The following is a 21,258-nucleotide window of genomic DNA, read 5'->3' as shown; positions in this document are numbered from 1 at the left end:
CAATTTCATTTATTTACTTCACTCTGCTGATAATTGCACATTTGGGAAAAGGCATCTAAAACATCACCAAGAAAATAAGAAAAGAAAAAGGCAATTTTTCTTAAGGTGCTTTGATGAATTTCAGTCTTTATTCTGATTGCTTTTGCTTCGGCTTCTTACTTTATGTATTTACTCTTCAGGGTTGGAGTAATTGCATTTCTGATTTCTCTTATTTGGGTGACCAGAATTGGCTTAGTAATGCTGTTTGGACACCTCACAGATTTCTTTTATTGCAACATAATGGGGTGTTTTTTTTTTTTTTTGGTTTGTTTATCCCATTGTTGTACTCACTGCTCCATCCCCAGCCCTTTTCAAATTTTTCACTGTTTGCAGACAGGTTTCCTTTCTCACCTGGAATTTCTTGCCAAGATGTCTCTCTTCTGCCAGCAAAAGGGAAAGAGGCTAACACAGTGGAATTGTGTCTTCTCTTTCTCAGAGTGCCCTTGCATTTTCATGACAGTTTGGGTTATGAATTAACATCCTAGTGTTTGGCAGCACACTAGGACTGTTGGGGTGTGCCTCAGACCTACATCCATAAGGACACTTTATAAAAGCTGTGATTAAATCTCTAAGAACTACCTCCCATCTATAGTCACCTTTGTGTGGCTCAGCTGCTGCCCCTTTAGTGCGATTGCTGGATCAAATGAGAAAGGGGCCAGGTGCAGTGGCTCAAGCCTGTAATCCAGTGCTTTGTGAGGCTGAGGTGGGAGGATCTCTTGAGGCCAGGAGTTTGAGGCCAGCATGGACAACATAATGAGGCCTTGTCTCTACAAACAATAAAAACTTAGCATGGTGCTATTCTTTTAGGTGTGGTGATGTGTGCCTGTAGTACCAGCTGCTCAGAAGGCTGAAGAGGGAGGATCACTTGAGCCAAGGAGGTGGAAGCTGCAGTGAGCTATGATCACACCACTACACTCCATCCAGCCTGCGTGACAGAGTGAGACCCTATCTCAGAAAAATGTTTTTAAGTGAGACAAAATTATTTTATAGGTTATATTTTCCAAGGTAGCAATTTAACTGTGGTTGTTATCCTTTTATAAAAGGGGTTTCTTAATTTGGAATGAAACAAATGAAAGAGAAATTCCACTAAAAATAACAGTGAAAGGAGAAAGGAGAAAACACACTCACCAAAATTTAGAAGTAGCTCGCACAATATCATCGAATCTCGATACTACTTTAGATATTGGAGCATGATCACCAATTAGTCTTTCTAGTTGCTTTGCTTGAACCTCTCTTTGAACACTGGCTCTATGGGAACAGTTGTCAAGGAAACGTGTACAGCGTGGCTCTTCTGCCAGTTCATTCGGCGGGCCCCCCACTCCGCAGCATGGGTGTGCGGCGGGCTCTTCTGTAGCTTATTTTAGTTTTATCTTGATTAGTATGAACGATCATCAGTCACTTGGTGACTTGAAGTAATTTTTTTATAGCTTGTGGTGAAGAATTAAAAAAACGTGGCTGTCATTTTGTTCTCCAACTGGGTCTTAGCTGATGTGCTTCCTAACAAAATTCACTAATATTGAGTACAATTTACCACCCCCAGATACTTTTATATGTAGGTTTAAAATAACGTCCTAACACAAGTATGAGCCATAAATACTGCCTAGACTTTCAATTCTGTGAAAATGTGAATTGAGGTCTAAATATCATCCATAGCCTCCCTTTCCCTACAGGTATCAACATAAGACTCATGGAATAAGAGAATCCTTACCCTCTCTGTTTGAATCTTTAAATGCTTCAACACAGCTTTCAGATTTTCCTTTACTTAAGCCACTGTTTTCCAGTGTAAGGGTTGTAAACAGATAATTTCTCATTTGTTTTGTTTAGGGAAAATCCGTGATAGTCTATTATTTGGCTCTATTTTAAATTTAGCTATTCTCTAAAGTCACCGTTTAAATGAAATGAGGCGCTTGGAAAAATAATTTTGCTTCCAATACTGTAAGAAATTGGCATATTATCTTTCCTAACTCAGCAACTTGTACTAATACCCGTGAGCTATTAAATTCAAAGCCAAAACTAAATAGCTCTGTTTTTGTTCCATCCATCCATTCTCCATTCTCCATCCTTCCCACTCATTCACCCAACATTTACTTTGAGGAAACCTCTAATAATAAAAGATGTAACTTTAATGAAAGACCATGTGATAGATCAGGTTGAATTGACTACTGTATTAGTCAGTGTTCTCCAGAGGGACAGAACCAATAAGATATATGTATATGTAAAAGGAAGTTTATTAGGAAGAATTGGCTCACACAATTACAAGGCAAAGTCCTATGATAGACTGTCTGCAAGCTGGGAAAGAGAGAAGCCAGTAGCGGCTCAGTCCAAGTCCAAAAGCCTCAAACCAGGGAAGCTGACAATACAGTCATCGGTCTGTGGCTTAAGGCCTGAGAGCCCTTGGGAAGCCGCTGGTGCAAGTCCTAGAGTCCGAAGGCTGAAGAACCTGGATTCTGATGTCCAAGCACAGGAGGCGCACAAGCAAGCACCTGGCACGGGAAGAAGAAAGAGCCAGAAGACTCAGCAAGCAAACCGATCCCACCTTCTCCTGCCTGCCTTGTTCTAGCCGTGCCAGCAGGCGATTGGATGGTGCCCACCCACACTGAGGGTGGGTCTTCCTCTCCCAGTCCACAGACTCATTTGTCAATCTCCTCTGGCAACGCCCTTCCAGACACTCAGAAACCATCCTTCACCACCCATCCAGGCATCCCTCTATCCAATCAAGTTGACACCTCATATTAACCATCACAACTATTCTATTTGAGCTTCCTAATGTTGTTAAGAAGCTACAATTCTCTGGACAGGCATGCATGTATACACACAAGCACCCATGCATGCACACACACACACATATACTCACAGAGTTTCCTTCTGCACCTTTTTAAATTGGATATTCACACAGCTCATCTCAAGGTGACATCTAAAAAAGGTCTCAGTCAAGACTGTGGAACGGCACAAGAAAAGGCTGGCTGAATAACCACCAAGAGGTCTTGCTGGTTGGCATTTTGACATCACCATTCTCAGGTCTTGCCCTCAGCTCTGTAGGCTCAGAAATGTGACTCCATCTGTACTCCTGAGGAAAGATTCACAGTAGCCTTGCTCGCAAGACACTGAAGAGCAAACCAAATGGCTGGGGTGTTAATCACAATGAGAAATGCGACTGACACGTGGATTGTAATACTTAGTGGGTTCTCATCCTATAGGAGAAATCAAATTATAATGACAAGAGTGGATGTTGAGCATGAATCAGAGCAAGGGAAATGACAGTCCACATATCCACTGGCATTAGGTTCTGAGAGTTTGATGGGGGACATCTAGGTTAGGAGTGTGGCCCCTGGGACGGCAGAGGGAAGCCATAGGCTAGTGTACATACACTGCACAGATAAAACAAGATCCGCATAGCAGACCCTGTAGTTCATGTTGTCCACCTTCCCTCTGATGAATCTCCCTTTGTCTGTCTTTCCCTCTTTGGATACACTAATAACTATGTTTTTTTTTTTTTTTTTTAGACTGAGTATTGCTCTGCCTAGGCTAGAGTGCGGTGGCACGATATCGGCTCACTGCAACCTCTGCCTCCCAGGTTCAAGAGATTCTTATGCCTCAGCCTCCTGAGTAGCTGGAACTACAGGCATGTGCCACCATGCCTGGCTAATTTTTGTATTTTTAGTAGAGATAGGGTTTCACCATGTCGGCCAGGCTGGTCTTGAACTCCTGACCTCAGGTGATCCACCTGCCTTGGCCTCCTAAAGCGCTGGGATTACAGGCGTGAGCCAGCGCACTTAGCCAGATACACTAATGTCTTGTAGAGTGTCTATAGCAACTTTACACACAAATCCAGCCTGATTTCACCCAAAACTATTCCCTGATACTTGATTGAAAGAATCTTTTGGTTCCACCCTTGCAGGATGCATTTCTATAGTACGATTCTGAAAAGTGTTCCTTATTCCCTGACTCTGGCCCCGTTTACTGCTCCCCCATGAAGTCCTGGTTGCTTTTTAGATAATGCTCTTTCTCCTTTGCCTTCAGCAGAAGTGTAATCTTTGTCCATGCTCTGGATCTGTGCCAATTCCTACAGCTTCTTCTGGTTGGCATCCAAAGCCCTGAAAATCATCATCCAAAGAGAGAAACACTGTGATCTGACAACATGCAGTTCAGTAATATCCTGTTGGTTACAATCAGTTCTGACATAATGTATTTATGGGATAGATAAGATCAGTTCAAGATCATAAAGTATTGAAAGGTGGATATACCAGAGGTAGAGAAGAGGTTTAGGAGCATAAATCATGGCTTCCCCCTGTTCATTTCCCTTTGTCCAATGCCACTAATATGCATGTGATACCCAGAGAGTGAAAGATTTATTTCCCATTCAGCTTAATTACACAAACGTTTATTCATTAAGCACCTATTGTCTGATAGGTTCCATACCAGGCAGTCAATGAAATGAGGAATTTGGAAAAATAATTTTGTTTCTAATACAGTAAGAAATTAGTAGATTGACTTTCCTGACAACTTTGTATTAATACCTGTGAGTTATTAGGTAAAGCTTGAGGTCTTCTGGAAGAGACAAAATATGTATTTATTCATTCAATACATATTTATTGAGCATTTATTATGTGCCTCCTACATTTTGCTCCAGCTGTATCAAATCCCTTGTCATTCCCTGAGCCCATTACACTGTTGCGTCTGCCTGCTGTTACCCCTTCCTGAGAGAGTGAAAAAAGTAGGCGCAAATGAACTAATTAATGAAGTAAGGACCTGGAGCAAATATGAAGCAGGCAATCAAGGATACAGGCAGGAAGGCAAGAGAACCTCTGCTGAGACTGCAGGAGAGCTGTGTGGATGATCAGTGATGTAGGTAAACACGGTGGTGGTAGAAAGGGCCACATGTGGAAAACAGAGGGAGCATTGGATCTGGGCCAGTTCTACCCAATACAGCGTTCCTCTAATGGGAATCTTTAGCTCAGAGACTCTCCGGAGACCTGACTGAGATTTTCTTGAACTTCTGCTGAGGTTTGAGGCTCTTCCCATTCAATCCCTCCTTCCCTTCCCGCTCTCCTTCCGCAGATGTAGACCTGCATGCACCGTGGTTCAAAGGTTTTGCCTAATTACCCCTGCTCCCTCGCCCTTTGTCCTCACAGGCATTTCCCTCAACAAACCTCTTGAACAGAGAATTCCTGCTTGGTGTCTGCCTCTCAGAGGACGCAAATTGATACCACATCTTATAAGTGGGGGAAAATGGAAGGCTGAAGGGACTCAGTGTGGTTTCTCCGTATGATGGAAGAACAGACGTAGAGGGAAGGAGAGCATGGGAATTGCAAGGGTTGGTGGTGAGGGCTGGAGAGAAGATTAGACAGATCAGGATGTAAAAGGGCTTGGGGGAGCAGAGTGCAGAAAATGGAAGTAGGAATAGGCTGCTGGAGGAGAGATGAGGGTCAATGATACTGGTCTGGAATTACAAGGCAAGAATGTTAGTTGCCTATTCATTACTAATAGAACCCTGATTTTATTCAGAACAGCAGTGGACCCAGTTGACAATTCTCAGCTTTCTTTGCAGTTAGGGGTGGCCAAAAATGTGCAAGTAGAAATCATTGGCTAGGGAAGGGGAGGGGGGGCGCAAGAAAAAAAAGTGAGCAATCACCTAGAAGGTGTGTCCATTTGCCATTTCTTCTCCTTTCTTCTTCTAGCCTTTCAGCCAGTTTGGACCATGAACCACTTTAAGGACGGAAACCAAGGCTAGGATGGTGAAGCAGAAAGACAGGGATCCCTAAACAACATGGAGTCACCATTCTAGCCCTGATTCGACTATATGAGAGGGTTTGTATTATTTAAGCCACTTTGCTGGGTATTTCGTGTACAGTCAAACCAATTCTAACCGGTACGGATAAATTTATTGTACCAACGTTTCAGCCCCTGACAGGGCCTCCTGCAGTGTCAGGCCCAGGTCCCATGGAAGGGGAGTGGGGAGGGAGAAGAGCAGACATAACTATCTCCTAGAGGTTGAGGTAGAGAGAATGTATATAAGTCAGATGGAAAGATGCATAGTGTTGAAGGGGGAATGTTTTGGAGGCTAAGGGTGAGAGGAACAAGAAGAAAATGGCATGTATGCGAACATGTACACGTCAGGGGAGGAGGGCCAAAGGGCAGAGGTTCTCGCCTGAGAATGGAGACGTGCTGGATTAGAAATATCGATGAGAAGTGGCCAGTAGGAGAATATTTATCTCCCTTCCCTGGCCCTAGATGATTGTGGGGTGATGGAGTGGAGCAGCTTCTACCCTGGAAGGCTGAAATAGAGTGTTTGTTTCCAATGGGAGTTTAGAAAACAATCAAAATGGACAGGGGAGCTGTATTCAGTGAAGGGAAGAGTCAGAGGAAATAAATCACAAAAGAACACTGAGGCAAACAGAGAGGCGAGGGTGCAGAGAGGGAGTGGAGCTTTGCCTTTGGGAAGGTGGCTAAAGACTGCAGAGAGCAGAAGCATGGAGGCATTGGCTTGCACCAACATTTCGGCCCCTGACAGAGGCTCCTGCAGTGGCAGACCCAGGTCCCATGGAAGGGGAGTGGGGAGGGGAAGAGCAGTGCACCCTGCAGATTTCCTAAGTTTTTGCTGCTGTTCAGGGACAAATTTGCGTAAGGCAGGAATGAATCCTCGTCACAAATGTGGATCCTGACTCAAATACAGTTACAATTACAGTTCAGCTCCATTTGAAGGTGAGAAACAAGCTCCCAGGTGAAGGAGCTTGGAGTCTGAAAGCTGCCTGGGCCAAAGTACCTGGTAATTAGGGTTCACTTTGCTGTCTGAGGACTGGAGCTGTTTCTGCCCCACTTGGCATTTCCCTATGTTCCCCACGCAAATCAACAAGTCATGACAACTCTAAGGATTTGGGGGTGGGGGACATTAAGTGAAGATCATTGGGTTTCATGTGTTACATGAAGGAACCAAGAACCAATATGAATGGAATGAATCTTAGCATTTTTGAAGTTTGAGAACTTCCAGTTCAGTCATACTTCCCCTTCTCCCTTTATCTCTGCTAAAAATGCTGCATGGACAATAGGACCCAATTTTCTGAACCTCAAAGAAGATATACTGTTTGATAATAAGTATATTTTTTGTTAACAGGCCAGCATTTTTGAAATTAGAAGAGCCCTGAAAAATGCAGCCTGTCTTCCTACTCTCTAGGATATATTCACTTTTTATAACTAAGTCAGTTTCGTTTTTAGGGTTTTGTGGCACACATCTCATCTGGTGAGAATTAGAAAATTCTCAGGGTGTTGCAAAAATAAGTTTGGGAATTATCAACCTAGATATTTCCCAAAAATGCATTAGACATCCTGTGTCCTAAGCCAAGCAATTCACAGCCATCCTGCCTGCAGAGAGCCCGCTTCTTAATCTTCTCTTCTTCAGAGCACACATCAGGCCTGGGAAGGCCAGCAAGTCCAGTTCCCAGTGAGTGACAAGTTTGGATTTCAGGGGTTCTGAGTAGACTTTGAACCTTCTCAATACTGTTTTTGCCTCACTGCTTCAGTGACTCTGGACATTTTCTTCTGATTGATTAGGATTAAATGTGCTTTTCTAAGCTCCTGTTGAGACATGTGGTTCTCATTACTGTCACTGCTCGTTCCCCACAGTTCAGCAGCCTCTCCCCCTTTCTCCAGCGTTGCCTGTTATCTCAGGATCCCATCACAGGCCTGGAGGAACTGGCTGGGAGTCTGGATGTGGGTGATGAGGAAGGCTGGTAGGAAAGCCAGGAACCCACAGGAACTGTGGTCCAGGAGTTCCATTCCTCTTTGTCCACAAGCATGACAGGATAGCCTGGGAGGGTTCAGGAGAGTCTTCTCCCCAAGTCAATATGTTAACCCATGTGGAATTTCACTAACTGAATGTCAAGGCGCGTCAGTCAGGGGTCTGATGGGAAAGACGGTACCATCAAATTGGGTGATTTGAGTAGAGTTTAATCAAACCACGTGCTAGTTGGATTCTCTGGGAAGCAGATGCTGGGACGGAGTTAGGAGTGTGGAGTTAGTTAGAAGTTAGGATTTATTAGGGCTTATAGTCTATGGAAGATAAAAGGAGCAGCAAGCAGGAATGAACAGGGAAAACCTTCAGTCTCGATGCAAATCACCTGTAATAAAAAAGAAGGGACAAAGCAGGACTGGGTCAGGGAAGCTCAGAGCATGAGTCTGATCTGACTGAGTCTTAACCAACCCAGTCGGGAGCAGGAGCAAGGACAGCCAGTTAGAGGAGTCTCTGTTGTCGCACAGAAATGGTCAGGTCCCCTGGCCCTGGTATCCCCATCATGTTCAGTCATTAGCTGGGGCTGTTCAGAAAGAGCATGGCAAATAGCAGCAGCAGCAGCAGCAGCAAGAACAGCCATAAAATTGATCTTGAAGGCTGAAGGCAGTCAATTCACTGCAGCCTTGCAGCTGAATGGCAAGTTCTTCCATGCAAGAAGATCTGAGAGGTGCATCTCCATGGCTGCCACGCAGGCTCCCACCGAATGCACAGGTAGTGGGTAGAGCACCTAGAGCCACAGAGCAGACGAGGAAGAGAGGGGCCCGACTGGCCTCATCAGCGCTGAGTACAGTCTGTCAGGTGGGGATGCAGCCACCCTGAAGGGAGGGAGTTGGGGATAAGCACCTGTGCCTCACCCTCCTTCCTCCATCCTGCCAGTGCTCCCCATTCTTCATCCCGACCAGCTTGTTGGTATAATGCATGCCCATCAGCCTCCCAGGGTGTACAGTAGGGTGGAGGGGCTCAGCAAACACAGGTGGCACACAGCGCAGCCTTGGAGAAGGAGCAGTCTCCCAGGGAGAGAGAATCCAGTGGTGGGCAAGGCCTGAGGCAGGCAGAGATGTTTCTTTGTCTTGCCAAGCTTCTCCTCAGCTGTCTGCATCGCAGAGTCACTACCCAGCTAACAAAGGATCACTCTCCACCCCTCAGTAGGTTCACTGCCAAATCAGGGGCCTTAGGAATGACTGCAGAGACAGAGAGAGAAAGAGAAGGGGAGAGGAGGGAAGGGGGAAGGGTAGGGGACACTTCAGAAGTGGAGTGCTCACTCACATACACCACACACATGCACGCACACCACATTCTACTTTCCTGGGTCTTACACATGAGGGTGAGAGGTGACACAGGGATCAGAATCTGAAGCCAGCAGCATTCCTGAGACTCCTTATGCACCTGCCTATGCAGTCCAAACTTCCCAGAACTGTCCCTCTTTCAGGGTCTTGATGCTTTGCAGAGTGGCCTGTGGCCATCCGTGCATGTGACCCTTAGGTCTCACCACTTCCGACAGAGGACTCCTCTCTGATGGCAGCTTACTTTCTCCAGCTGCCTGTAGGCATTTATCTTGTTTCACAGCCATTCACAGCCACAGGAAACAGTTCTGTTTCCGAGGAATGGACAGTGCTGGGCAAATTACTTTTGGCAGCGAGCAGTTAAGATAATTTTTTAATGATACGAACAGGACTCAGCCGATGGTGTTCAAAACAGGCCTGCTGGAGCTGAACTGGGAGCCAGCAGACGGCTTCTCTCCTAACTCAGTTTGACTGAGTGAGACGTTTGATTTGAGCTTCTATTGAAGAGATAGAATGTATTAAATTGTTTTGATGATGGTTGGCCTTTTTTCAGTGAAAGAATGTAACTCTTTTTGTCTATAAAAGAGTATACATGGATCATTTCCTTCTTCTACCCGCTATTCAATGAGGCCCAGGCCAATTTCTTAAGTGAAGGCTCAGGACTTACTAAGTCACTTATTTTTCCACAATGTTTGCAAAAGTAATTGGTGAAAAATGTCCAAATGACGTGAGTGTATTCGGACAATGAGAAGGGAGATGGGTTTCCTTCTTAAGGGTCAGAAACAATACCCATATCCCTGCTAGGTTCGGTCCTCTGCCTTCAAGCTAAGTGAATTCTTGTTGATTGTAAAAAGGAAAGGCAAAACATTTTCCAGTGTTGTTTTCTGTTGGGACACTGACGTGACGCTCATCTGTAAGGCAGCTCTCTCCACAGAATCACCACCTCCCATCCACGGAGAATTAATACAGTCACAGTGGAGACAGAGACCCAGCTGAGATGACAATTACAGGGCCGGGGAGTGGGTGGGTGGGAGGGGAGAGAGCAGGAGGCAGTGTTTGCTTTTGCCTTCTGATGGTCTTGTGTGGGACTTGGACACTTCTGCATTATCCTTCTAGTCTATAAAACAGTAGAAAGGAGTCTAAAAGAAGACATTTCCACTTATCTGTCTACATCGGTTTGCCAAGGACTGCTATAATAGAGATCACCAATTGAGTGGCTGAAACAACACAGATGTATTTCCTACCAGTTCTGAGGATGAGAGATCACGCTGTCGGCAGGACTGGTTTCTTCTGAGGCCCTTCCCTTGCCTTGTAAATGGCTGCCTTCTAGGGACTTCATGCATTCTTCCCTGTGTGTGTATCTGTGCCCTAATCTCCTTTTCTTGTGAGGTCACCTGTCAGATTGGATTAGCGCCCAACCTAATGAACTCTTTTTAACTTAATTACCTCTTTAAATACCTTATCTCCATTCACATTCTGAGGTACCAGGGGTTAGGACTTCAGCATAAGAATTTGAGGGGACAAAATCCAGCCCGTAACACTGCCATTGCCTGTTTCACTCCTTAGCACAGTTTTTTGTTTGTGGCTTAGTGGTTGATCTAGTGGCAGGGAAGCACAGCCTTCTAACTCTGACCATCTGGAAGTGGCGCTGTGACTGCACAGTCCTGGCAGAGTCAGCCGTATCTTGCATTCTATGGCACATGTGCTTCTTTAAAGTTACATGAAGACTTTATAGTTAAGGCATATTTTCAAGGCCTGCTTATGAAAGGAAACCCGTAATAAATACTTTGTAAAATTCAGAATTGTCTTCTAATTTATTTACTTTGGTAAATTCAGATTTCTGGGTCAACAATTTTCTTTTTTCTTTTCTTTTTTTTTTTTGAGACTGAGTTTCACTCTTGTTGCCCAGGCTGGAGTGCAATGGCGCGATCTTGGCTCACTGCAACCTCCACCTCCCAGGTTCAAGCGATTCTCCTGCTTCAGCCTTCTGAGTAGCTGGGATTACAGACGTGAGCCACCATGCCTGGCTACTGTTGTATTTTTAGTAGAGATGGGGTTTCTCCACGTTGGTCAGGCTGGTCACGAACTCCCAACCTCAGGTGATCCGCCCTCCTCGGCCTCCCAAAGTGCTGGGATTAGAGGCGTGAGCCACCGTGCCCAGCTTGGGTCAACAATTTTCCAAGAGAAGGGCCTATCCATATTCCTAAACACCAACAGCTCAACAAAAATTTTGGAGGTCTTGCTACATGGTAAGCTCTTGCTGCTGGGAGCTTAGGATACAACTGTGCACAGGACAAATGCGGGCCCTGCCTGCTTGCAGTTTCATATTTAACAGGGCAAACAGAAGATGTGACACAGAAATACTAAATGGAATTTTCTTTCTTTTCTTTTCTTTTTTTTTTTTTTGATGGGGTCTTGCTATGTTGCCCAGGCTGGTCTTGAATTCTTGACTTCAGGTGATCCTCCCACCTTGGCCTCCCGAAGTGCTAGGATTGCAGGTGTGAGCCACCAGGACTGGCAGAGTTTTCTTTCTGCATTGTAGTACAGTGCACCTGCCCATTCATTCACTCATTCATTCATTCAGTAATTTTTTTTTTTTTTTTTTTTTGAGACAGAGTCTCGCTCTGTCTCCCAGGCTGGAGTGCAGTGGCGCAGTCTCGGCTCACTGCAAGCTCCGCCTCCCGGGTTCACTCCATTCTCCTGCCTCAGCCTCCTGAGTAGCTGGGACTACAGATGCCCGCCACCACGTCCGGCTAATTTTTTGTATTTTTTAGTAGGGACAGGGTTTCACCATGTTAGCCAGGATGGTCTCGATCTCCTGACCTCATGATCCACCCACCTCGGCCTCCTGAAGTGCTGGGATTACAGGTGTGAGTCACCACACCTGGCTCATTCAGTAAATTTTTAGTGAGCACATTCCACCTCTCAGGCCTTGTCATGTGGGCAGGGAAAACACTGGTGAAGAAGACAGTCATGGTCTGCATGGCTCTTACATATGACTTGTGAATTATTAGCCTATTGTTTTGTAGATGCAACTGTAATAGATTTATAAAATTGAGCCAAATATTGTCACAACTAGGTGTAGTTTGGGAAAATACTTCTTGATGAATCTCCCTCCTTTCTTCCTTCCTTCCCTCCTTCCTTCCCTCCCTCCCTCCCTCCCTCCCTCCCTCCCTCCCTCCCTCCCTCCCTCCTCCTTCCTTCCTTCCTTCCTTCCTTCCTTCCTTCCTTCCTTCCTTCCTTCCTTCTTTCCTTCCTTCCTTATTGCAGATTGCATATTATTATTGCAGATTGGCTTGTGGAAGTTCTACAATATCACCAGTGGTCTTTCAAGCCTGATATGCTTTCATTTGATTTCCTTTTTGATGCAAAAGAAATTTTAAAAATGTACTAAAATCAGTGGCATAGAAATTGCAGTAAGGGATGTTCTCAATTTGAAGTAACCCATAAGTGCTATATATCCATGAGCCAGGAACATTCGTCTATTTAGCCAAGTGGAAAGACAAGTGAGATGGGGGTTAGCAGAAAATAGATAAATATGCATACTTTCAAAAGTAATTATATTTTTACACCTCTTCAAGCTGTCCTATTTTCTCTGTCTCTTTTTTATGTGGCAGTGCTAAATTTAAAGCAAATGGAAAAACAACAGACTGAATGTTACAACAAAATATATTGTATCAAACAAACTAACCAAGACAAGTTGGTTGGGAGGGTTTTAATTAGCTGAGCTTTGTGCACACCCAGCCAAGTTCTAACATGGTGCATAGAACTTTGGCAGACAAATCACTATGGCATCTGATGGTGACTGACCTTACTTTGAAGCAAATTATTACTTCCAAGAATTATAATGATGCAACTTTTTGGACATAGCAATGCTCATTTTAAGGACATCCTTTAGATAGAAATTTAAGAAACAAAACAATACAAAGCAAAACAAAAAGGTGACATTTAGAACTATCTAGCCATCCAAATGGCATGCCATGAATATCTACCAGCTTCATGATTATATGTCAGCCTACAGCTGTTTACATAAAGAAAACCTTCGCCATGGGGCCGATTAGCGGAACAACCCTCAACACTCTGGCCTTGAGCCTCTTCCCTGCTTTTCTTTCTTTTTCTTTTTTCTTTTCTTTTCTTTTTTTTTTTTTTTGTTTTGAGATGGAGTCTCACTCTATTGCCCAGGCTGGAGTGCAATGGTGCGATCTTGGCTCACAGCAACTTCTGCCTCTCAGTTCAAGTGATTCTCCATCCTCAGCCTCTCCAGTGGCTGGGATTACAGGTGCCCACCACCACACCCAGCTAATTTTTGTATTTTTACTAGAGATGGGGTTTCACCATGTTGGCCAGGCTGATCTCCAACTCCTGGCCTCAAGTGATCCACCTGCCTTGGCCTCCCAAAGTGCTGGGATTGTAGGCGTGAGCCACTGCGCCTGGCCGGTTTTTTTCTTTTATGGGATATAACGCTAGTATAGCCTCTGGCCATATCTTTTGCTTGGGTAAAGCAGAAGCTTGCATTTTCTGAGCTTGTTTGCTACTGATTCCCATAGTTTTTGATAGAAGAAGAGACCAAAGCAGTCACTGGTTTTAGTTCTTACATATATAGATGATGGAACAGAGGTTTTCAATATTTTTCCTTTGGCGGTTTGTCTCCCAACAAGGTAACAATCTGAATATTCCTCTGTGGTATAGAGGTAGGCCAAAGAATCAGGTAATGTATAAATAAAACCACATCAAAAGGGCCTGTCCATTTCAGTGTCTTAAGACTGACCCAAGCCTCTGACTTCAAATGGATTGAAAAGGTGGTGAAAAGGGCCATTGCTTAAAGATTTTCTACATAGAGACAAAATCAAGATAGTCACTGTTGGCCGGGCGTGGTGGCTCATGCCTGTAATCCCAGCACTTTGGGAGGCCGAGACGGGTGGATCACCTGAGGTTGGGAGTTCAAGACCAGCCTGAGGAACATGGAGAAACCCTGTTTCTACAAAAAATACAAAATTAGCTGGACATGGTGGTGCATGCCTGTAATCCCAGCTACTCCAGAGGCTGAGGCAGGAGAATTGCTTGGACCCAGGAGGCGGAGGTTGCGGTGAGCCGAGATTGTGCCATTGCACTCCAGCCTGGGCAATAAGAGCGAAACTCCACCTCAAAAAAAAAAAAAAAAAAAAAAAAATTCACTGTTAATTATTTGAAATCATCCAGGCCAAAATACCCACTTTGAGATCCTTCATCTGCTGGTTGGCCATGGTGCAGTTGCGTGTACATTCTAACACACTGACTCAAAGAGTTTGGATCCCATGTGTTGCAAATAGTGCAGTCCAGCCGGAGCTGTGGACAACAGTGCAAATAGATGTGCTCATTGGTTGGTACATCCGAAATAAGCACTTTATGATGCTAGAAATGAAAGTGCCCTTTAGTTCTGAGGAGGAAATAGAAGGCATTCAGCCAGTTCTAACAGAGTCATTCTTGGATTCATGGGCAGCAACTACAGGGCCAGGAAGGAGCTGAAGTGAATCTTCCCTATCCCTCTGCCTTGGGTGTCAGAACCCGTTTACTGGAACTGGAAGACATTGCCTACATGACCATTCCATCTGTCTTTGAGACATCGGAGATCCCAGTTAGCCTAGTTCATCACCAATGCTCACATCATGTACCTTATAGGGAGCTCCCCCCACCCCACGCAGCAGTTTCGCCACACAGCTCAGAATAAGGACGCACTCTTACACACAGCTCCTGTGTTTTGTGATACATGTGCTGTGAGCACAGGCTTATGTGAAATCTGGTCATAAAACTACAAACACACCCTTGCTGTGGTGGGCCCAGTCATTTTGTCCACCTGCAGCACAGGGGCTGCTGCCTCTGTCTCACAGTGGGGACCTCTAGAAGAAAGCAACTTCTGAGACTTCTGGCTGGGCGCGGTGGCTCACGCCTGTAATCCCAACATTTTGGGAAGCCAAGGGGGCAGATCACCTGAGGTCAGGAGTTTCAAGACCAGCCTGGCCAACATGGTGAAACCCCATCTCCACCCGAAAAAAAAAAAAAAAAAGCCGGGTGCGGTGGCATGCAGCTGTAATCCAAGCTACTGGGGAGGCTGAGGTGGGAGGATTGCTTGAACCTGGGAGGTGGAGGTTACAGTGAGGGGAAGTTGCAGTGAGGTGAGATCGTGCCACTGCACTCCAGCTTGGGTGACAAAGCGAGACCTTATATGAAAGAAAGACAGTAAAAGGAAAGGAAGAAAGAAAGAACGAAAAGAAAGCAAGCAAGCAACTTCTGAGATTCCTCTCAGTGGTAACATTGAGAGTTGCCCCACAGAGGATTGAGAACAAGTGGGAAGGGGGGCAGCTATGTGAGGGATTCAGATGGCTGGTTGAAGGTCATGCCATCTTTTTTCCATAGTAAATGTAGGCCAGGAGCTGTAAGGAAGGGTACTCTTTTGCAGGGCAAAGCCTTCACAGCCCCAGCTAGCCCAGGCTGCTGTTAGCTGATATTTTCCTTTGCATTCTGTGAAGTAGTCACAGGCAGGATGTGGCTGACTGCTCTTCCAGATGGGAAGTCGTGGCACCACGGGGTGGTGGAGGGGCGGTGAATGGAGAGGGAAAGAAGGCTGCGTCGGAGCCCACAGAAGCTGCTGGGGCAGCCAGGCTTGTTGCCCTGAGACAGGCCTTCCCTCCTCTTGCAAATGTTGAAGTCAGGAATATCCTTGGGGTGGGATGGGGGCTTCGGACTCTACAGTCCACAGGGAAATAGCAGAGGGAACAAGGAAAGGAGTTTCCAGTTCATTTATAGCACATTCTTGACGTAGAGGAAGGGGAAGGAGTTTGATTAACACCCTAAGCTAAAAATGGGAGTTGTTTTTTTTTTTTTTTTTTTTTTTTTGAGACAGAGTCTCACTCTGTTGCCCAGGCTGGAGTGCAGTGGCACAATCTCGACTCACTGCAAGCTCCGCCTCCTGGGTTTAAGCGATTCTCCTGCCTCAGCCTCCAGAGTAGCTGGGACTACAGGCACCCACCACCATGCCCGGCTAGTTTTTTGTATTTTTAGTAGAGATGGAGTTTCACCCCGTTAGCCAGGATAGTCTCGATCTCCTGACCTCATGATCTGCCCGCCTCAGCCTCCCAAAGTGTTGGGATTACAGGCATGAGCCACCACACCTGGCCAAAAATGGGAAAACTTTTTAAAAAAGGATTATAAAGGTTAGGAGATTTCTTTCAGCCACTGAGAACACAACTGGCTTTCAGTCCCCATTGTAATTGGGGACAGGAGTGAAATGGACAAACGAACCTCACAGATAATCCCCAAAGCTTACTCTCATCCATGAGTTTCAACCTTTCCCCTCCACAAATCTTCTATTCCAGGTCCTGATAAGCTGACTGAAGTGCAGGGACATTGCAGGCCAGACTCGTCCTTCGGTAGAGGTGCGAGGCACAGTAAGGAGGACAGGGGTACAGAGGGCCACGCAGAGGCCTGGAACTGAGGGAGGCACACGGTTGCAAAGACTCCCCAGAACGGCAGAGCTGGACAGGTTAATCCAATCCAGTTGATTTTTCACAGAAAGTGAAACCGAAGTTCCCAGAGGTTAGAGTCATCTGGTTAGTTAGCAAAACCAGGCCCAGAAGCTGGCTCACTTCTGGTCTCTGGCTTCTGTGCGGGGCACGCTACTCATCCTCAACCGATGTCTCCCGGGGTTCTGCAATGCCCCAGGCAGTGGGATGAGGCTTCCAGATTCATCTAATACACATAAATGTTGCTCTTCCTGTTGTGTAGACAAGGACACTGAGGCTCAGAGAGGCTCCATAGGCTAGTAAATTACAATTTCATATGTCACATTTCAGACTTAATCTGGGTCCCCGGTAACACAGCCAGTCAGATCAAGAGTTAGAGTTCAAATCCAGGTCTCAGGACTCCAAGTCCAGTGCTATTTCTACTACCCCATTAAGCCATAGAGCTTTCTGTAATAATTTACCTCATTAAATTGTTTTTCATGATGGGTTATATTTAATTGCTTCATTGCATTTTGGGAATGTGCAAAATACATGCAGATTTTTTAAAACCAAGAACATTCTATCCTTTCAGCCTCAGTCTGTGTTCTCCCATTCAGATTCATTTATTCCCTCCCACTCCCAATGTTTGACCTTCTATGTCCAGAAAGGATGAGTGCTAACTTGAGAGGTGAATTCACACATCTCTTGCTGTGGTCGAATGTTAGGGCTGAAGGGGACCTTAGAGAAGAGTCCTCTCTTTTCAGAGAAGGAAACTGAATCCAGAAAGGCTGATGTTTCTCAAGGCCACAGAGCTGGCCAGGAGCAGAGCTGGGGACTCCAGGTGAACCTGAGTTGGTTCTACTGTCCCAGGCTGGCTCCATGAGTCTGCCATGACACCTGTGGGACACATGCTATTGGAACTGCTTTCCCTGGGCTCCCCTCACCTAGATGCAGGGGTGGCTGCTTCCGAAATAAGCCTTGTGGGGATGAGGAGATTAAAGACTGGATATGGGGGGATCATTTTCTTATCTTAAACTGAAACTTTCAAACAGTGTATCACTCTAAGGCTACCTTGGATAGGTTTGGGAAATAACTCCCAGAGTTACTTTCTGTTAAGATGCTGCTGAGACCTGAAAGGAACGTTAACAGGGAAGACACTAGTGTAATCTAACCTTTGTCCACTTCTTCCTCCAAATCATTCCAATCCGAGGTCATTCATGGGCTCTGCTGCACAAAAAAAGATGGCACTCAGGTTCAGAGGAGGGAGGTTCTAGATTTATTTGGTCTAGCTGGGAAATACCCTCCTTTTGTGAAAAGATTCCAAATAGCTGTTCCAAATGTCATCCTTTGTGTGACATATAGGAGTAGATTCCCATTTATCATCTATAAGCACTCCCAGTGACTGCTGGTGAGTGAGAATCAGGGAACAATACCACTAGGAGTTCTACATTCCAAATAAAACTTGCTGGCTTCCCCTGGCTGTTGCCTAAGGCCGATAGGATAGGACAGGCCTGGTCTCAGGGGCTGTTGTTAGCCCAGAGCCCAAATCCCAATGCGAGTCATACAATCATCAGAACGCATCAAGCACTCTGGAAAGAACACCCTTTAAACAGCATTGAAGTATCTGGACAAGAACATCAATGAATTCTTAATCATTTATTGTAAATCACTCACAGTTTACACATTATCAATGGCAAAATAACACTGTTAAACACCTGCTGGATGAAGAACTTCATTGTGACTATTTCCAATTGCCATCATATCTTTTTCTAAAATTTAAAATGTAACTTTTAACTCCTACATCGTTTCTGAAAATATCTATCTTCAAAGTGCTCCAATACTAATACTATAAGCCCTTTCTTTTGCTCTAACATCTAACACAAAGGACACGCTGTCCCATTAATTTCACATGCTCTTTACAAAGCAACTTCACACACAAAATTTTTTAATCTAGAAGCTACATAATGATCACTTTATATTTTGCTACAAAATCAATAAACGCTGCATGCAGATGAAACATTAGTAGACACGGAATTCTAGATAACTGTTAGTTCTTAAGATCTGATGGTCTGATGTGGAAAATTAATATGCTTATTTAGCAGAAGTAGCTAAAGTACATGCATCAGTGGCTGGGATCAATTAGAATATAAATTAGGTGTTTAAACATTTAAACGAGAGCTTAATTTGAGCTTAATTTGATGTCTGGCATGTCTGAGTTATACACCCTTAAGATGACAATGGCACACAGAACAAAATCAAACATCTAAACAGGCATGATTTATAAGGTGGGCTGGGCATAGGGCTCAGGACACAAAACGAGCTGGGCAGTGAACAAATCTCTCTTGAAGCAAAGACAGCAGAGCATTAACAAGTGGTAAACATGGCAAAAAATATATATACAAGAGCCATTTCCTGTATTCTCATTTTTTTAGTTTTTGATTCTCTTAAGCAAACAAAAAAAACCACACACACACACAATAATTACAAAACAGAAACATTCTTTAGTTTAGACCCTCTTTCTGTCTTCTACCCTGCCTCTCTGCTCCTTCAGATGGTTGTTTAAAAGCAATGCTGGGTTAATTGGTAGAAAATAAAAGAAATGCTCTCTGGAACCACACTGAAAGAATATTACTTTCCTTCCTCCTGTCAGGGTTAGCATCATGTTCAAGCACATGACAATGTATATTTGACATACTTTAGCTACAGCGATTAAATCACATGTCCACATTCTAATGTTAAACTATAGTAATATTGACTTATAAAGTTTTTTCGGCCAGGCGCGGTGGCTCACGCCTGTAATCCCAGCACTTTGGGAGGCCGAGGAGGGTGGATCACAAGGTCATGAGATCGAGACCATCCTGACTAACACGGTGAAACCCCGTTTCTACTAAAAAAATACAAAAAATTAGCCAGGCGTGGTGGCGGGCGCCTGTAGTCCCAGCTACCTGGGAGGCTGAGGCAGGAGAATGGCGTGAACCCAGGAGGTGGAGCTTGCAGTGAGCGGAGATCCGGCCACTGCACTCCAGCCTAGGTTAAGAGTGTGAGACTCCGTCTCAAAAAAAAAAAAAGAAAAAAGTTTTTCGGCCAGGCGCGGTGGCTCACGCCTGTAATCCTAGCACTTTGGGAGGCTGAGGCGGGTGGATTGCCTGAGGTCAGACTGGTCTCCAGTCTGGCCAACATGATGAAACCCCGTCTCTACTAAAAATACAAAAAAATTAGCTGGGCATGGTGGCAGGCTCCTGTAATCTCAGCTACTCCGGAGGCTGAGGCAGGGTAATTGCTTGAACCAGGGAGGTGGAGGCTGCAGTGAGCCGAGATTGCACCACTGCACTCCAGCCTGGGTGACAGAGTGAGACTCTGTCTCCAAAAAAAAAAATGTTTTTTCATTGATAATTGTATTTCAACATTATTTTGAGACAAACAAAAAAATTCCCAAGCCACATAATTCCATTCCTTCCCCACCCTCTGCCCCTCCCACGATCCAATGTACAAGAGAACTATTGTAACCAAAGCCATGAACCGAGGGTGCAATGGCAGACATGTGGGATGGCTGTTCCAGGTTCAAGCACTGCTGTCTCCAGTCCTGGCCTTCCGGGCCTCGATCATCGGCTTGGTTGCCCGTTTGCGGTCAGTGGCCAGCCCCAGCCAGCACATGAAATCAATGAACCAGGTGGTTGGGTTAAAATTTAAGCCAAATTCACTCGCAGAGTAGTCAAAGGGAAAGGTGTGATGGTAATTATGGAAGCCTTCACCTGGAAGACAAAGCGGGCATTGAAATAATTCAATCACCACCTCTCTGCATAGATTTTTTGCATCACCTATTTTTTCAGGGTTTACCATGTGCAGGACATGGTGTCAGGCTCGGTGAGGAGCAAAAGACTTGGTTACTGCCTCCAAAGGCATTGACTTAGTTAGCTAGACAAACAACATGAACAGAAAAAATAGCAATAAAGTTAGCACATCGCCACAAGATTAACTTTCCTGTGTGAACTGTCGACATGAAGCTATGACCTCGGAGCTATCCTTCCTAAGGTAAATGCTAAATGGCTGATAACAGATCATCATTTTGATGTACAATTGTTTTTAAAAAATAGTTTCTGTGGGCTGGAGTGATTTAAAAATCCTTTTTTGGAAGAGCTTAGGAGAGAGAAATGAGAATCATTCAAACAGGTAACTAAATTAAATATCTTTAAGTATCTAGAATGTACTTATATATTATTCTACCCCTTTCAGTGGTCAGTGGGCAGCTTTTACCCTCTCGCTTTTTTTTTTTCATGAAGCTTTTCTTTATTATTATTATTATTATTATTATTTTATTTATTATACTTTAAGTTCTAGGGTACATGTGCACAACATGCAGGTTTGTTACATGTGTATACATGTGCCATGTTGGTGTGCTGCACCCATTAACTCATCATTTACATTAGGTATATCTCCTAATGCTATCCCTCCCCACTCGCCCCACCCCATGACAGGCCCTGGTGTGTGATGTTCCGTACCCTGTGTCCAAGTGTTCTCATTGTTCAGTTCCCACCTATGAGTGAGAACATGTGGTGTTTGGTTTTCTGTCCTTGTGATAGTTTGCTGAGAATGGTGGTTTCCAGCTTCATCCATGTCGCTACAAAGGACAGGAACTCATCCTTTTTAATGGCTGCATAGTATTCCATGGTGT

General features: G+C 44.8%; 1 protein-coding gene and 1 long non-coding RNA gene across 2 annotated transcripts in view; both read right to left on the bottom strand.

Moving 5' to 3' along the window:
- Nucleotides 1-2,289: 2,289 nt before the first annotated feature.
- On the bottom strand, nucleotides 2,290-9,250 carry LOC115892387. Its single transcript, XR_004052273.1, has 3 exons — nucleotides 9,142-9,250; nucleotides 2,894-3,106; nucleotides 2,290-2,522 (listed from the first exon to the last, which is right to left on the bottom strand). It is a non-coding gene; the product is annotated as an uncharacterized LOC115892387 (long non-coding RNA).
- A 10,506-nt stretch (nucleotides 9,251-19,756) lies between these two features.
- Nucleotides 19,757-21,258, bottom strand: part of SCD5 (stearoyl-CoA desaturase 5) — a 174,312-nt gene continuing 172,810 nt past the window's right edge. Inside the window, exon 5 of the mRNA XM_010358930.2 lies at nucleotides 19,757-20,338. Within this exon, the coding sequence (XP_010357232.1) occupies nucleotides 20,148-20,338 (191 nt within the window). The 3' untranslated portion in view covers nucleotides 19,757-20,147. The remainder of the gene's footprint in view (nucleotides 20,339-21,258) is intronic.

This window comes from Rhinopithecus roxellana, chromosome 2 (assembly GCF_007565055.1).
Source record: "Rhinopithecus roxellana isolate Shanxi Qingling chromosome 2, ASM756505v1, whole genome shotgun sequence".
NCBI lineage: Eukaryota > Metazoa > Chordata > Mammalia > Primates > Cercopithecidae > Rhinopithecus > Rhinopithecus roxellana.
Note: the sequence above shows the minus strand (reverse complement) of the source record. Positions and strands in the feature narration are given on the sequence as shown.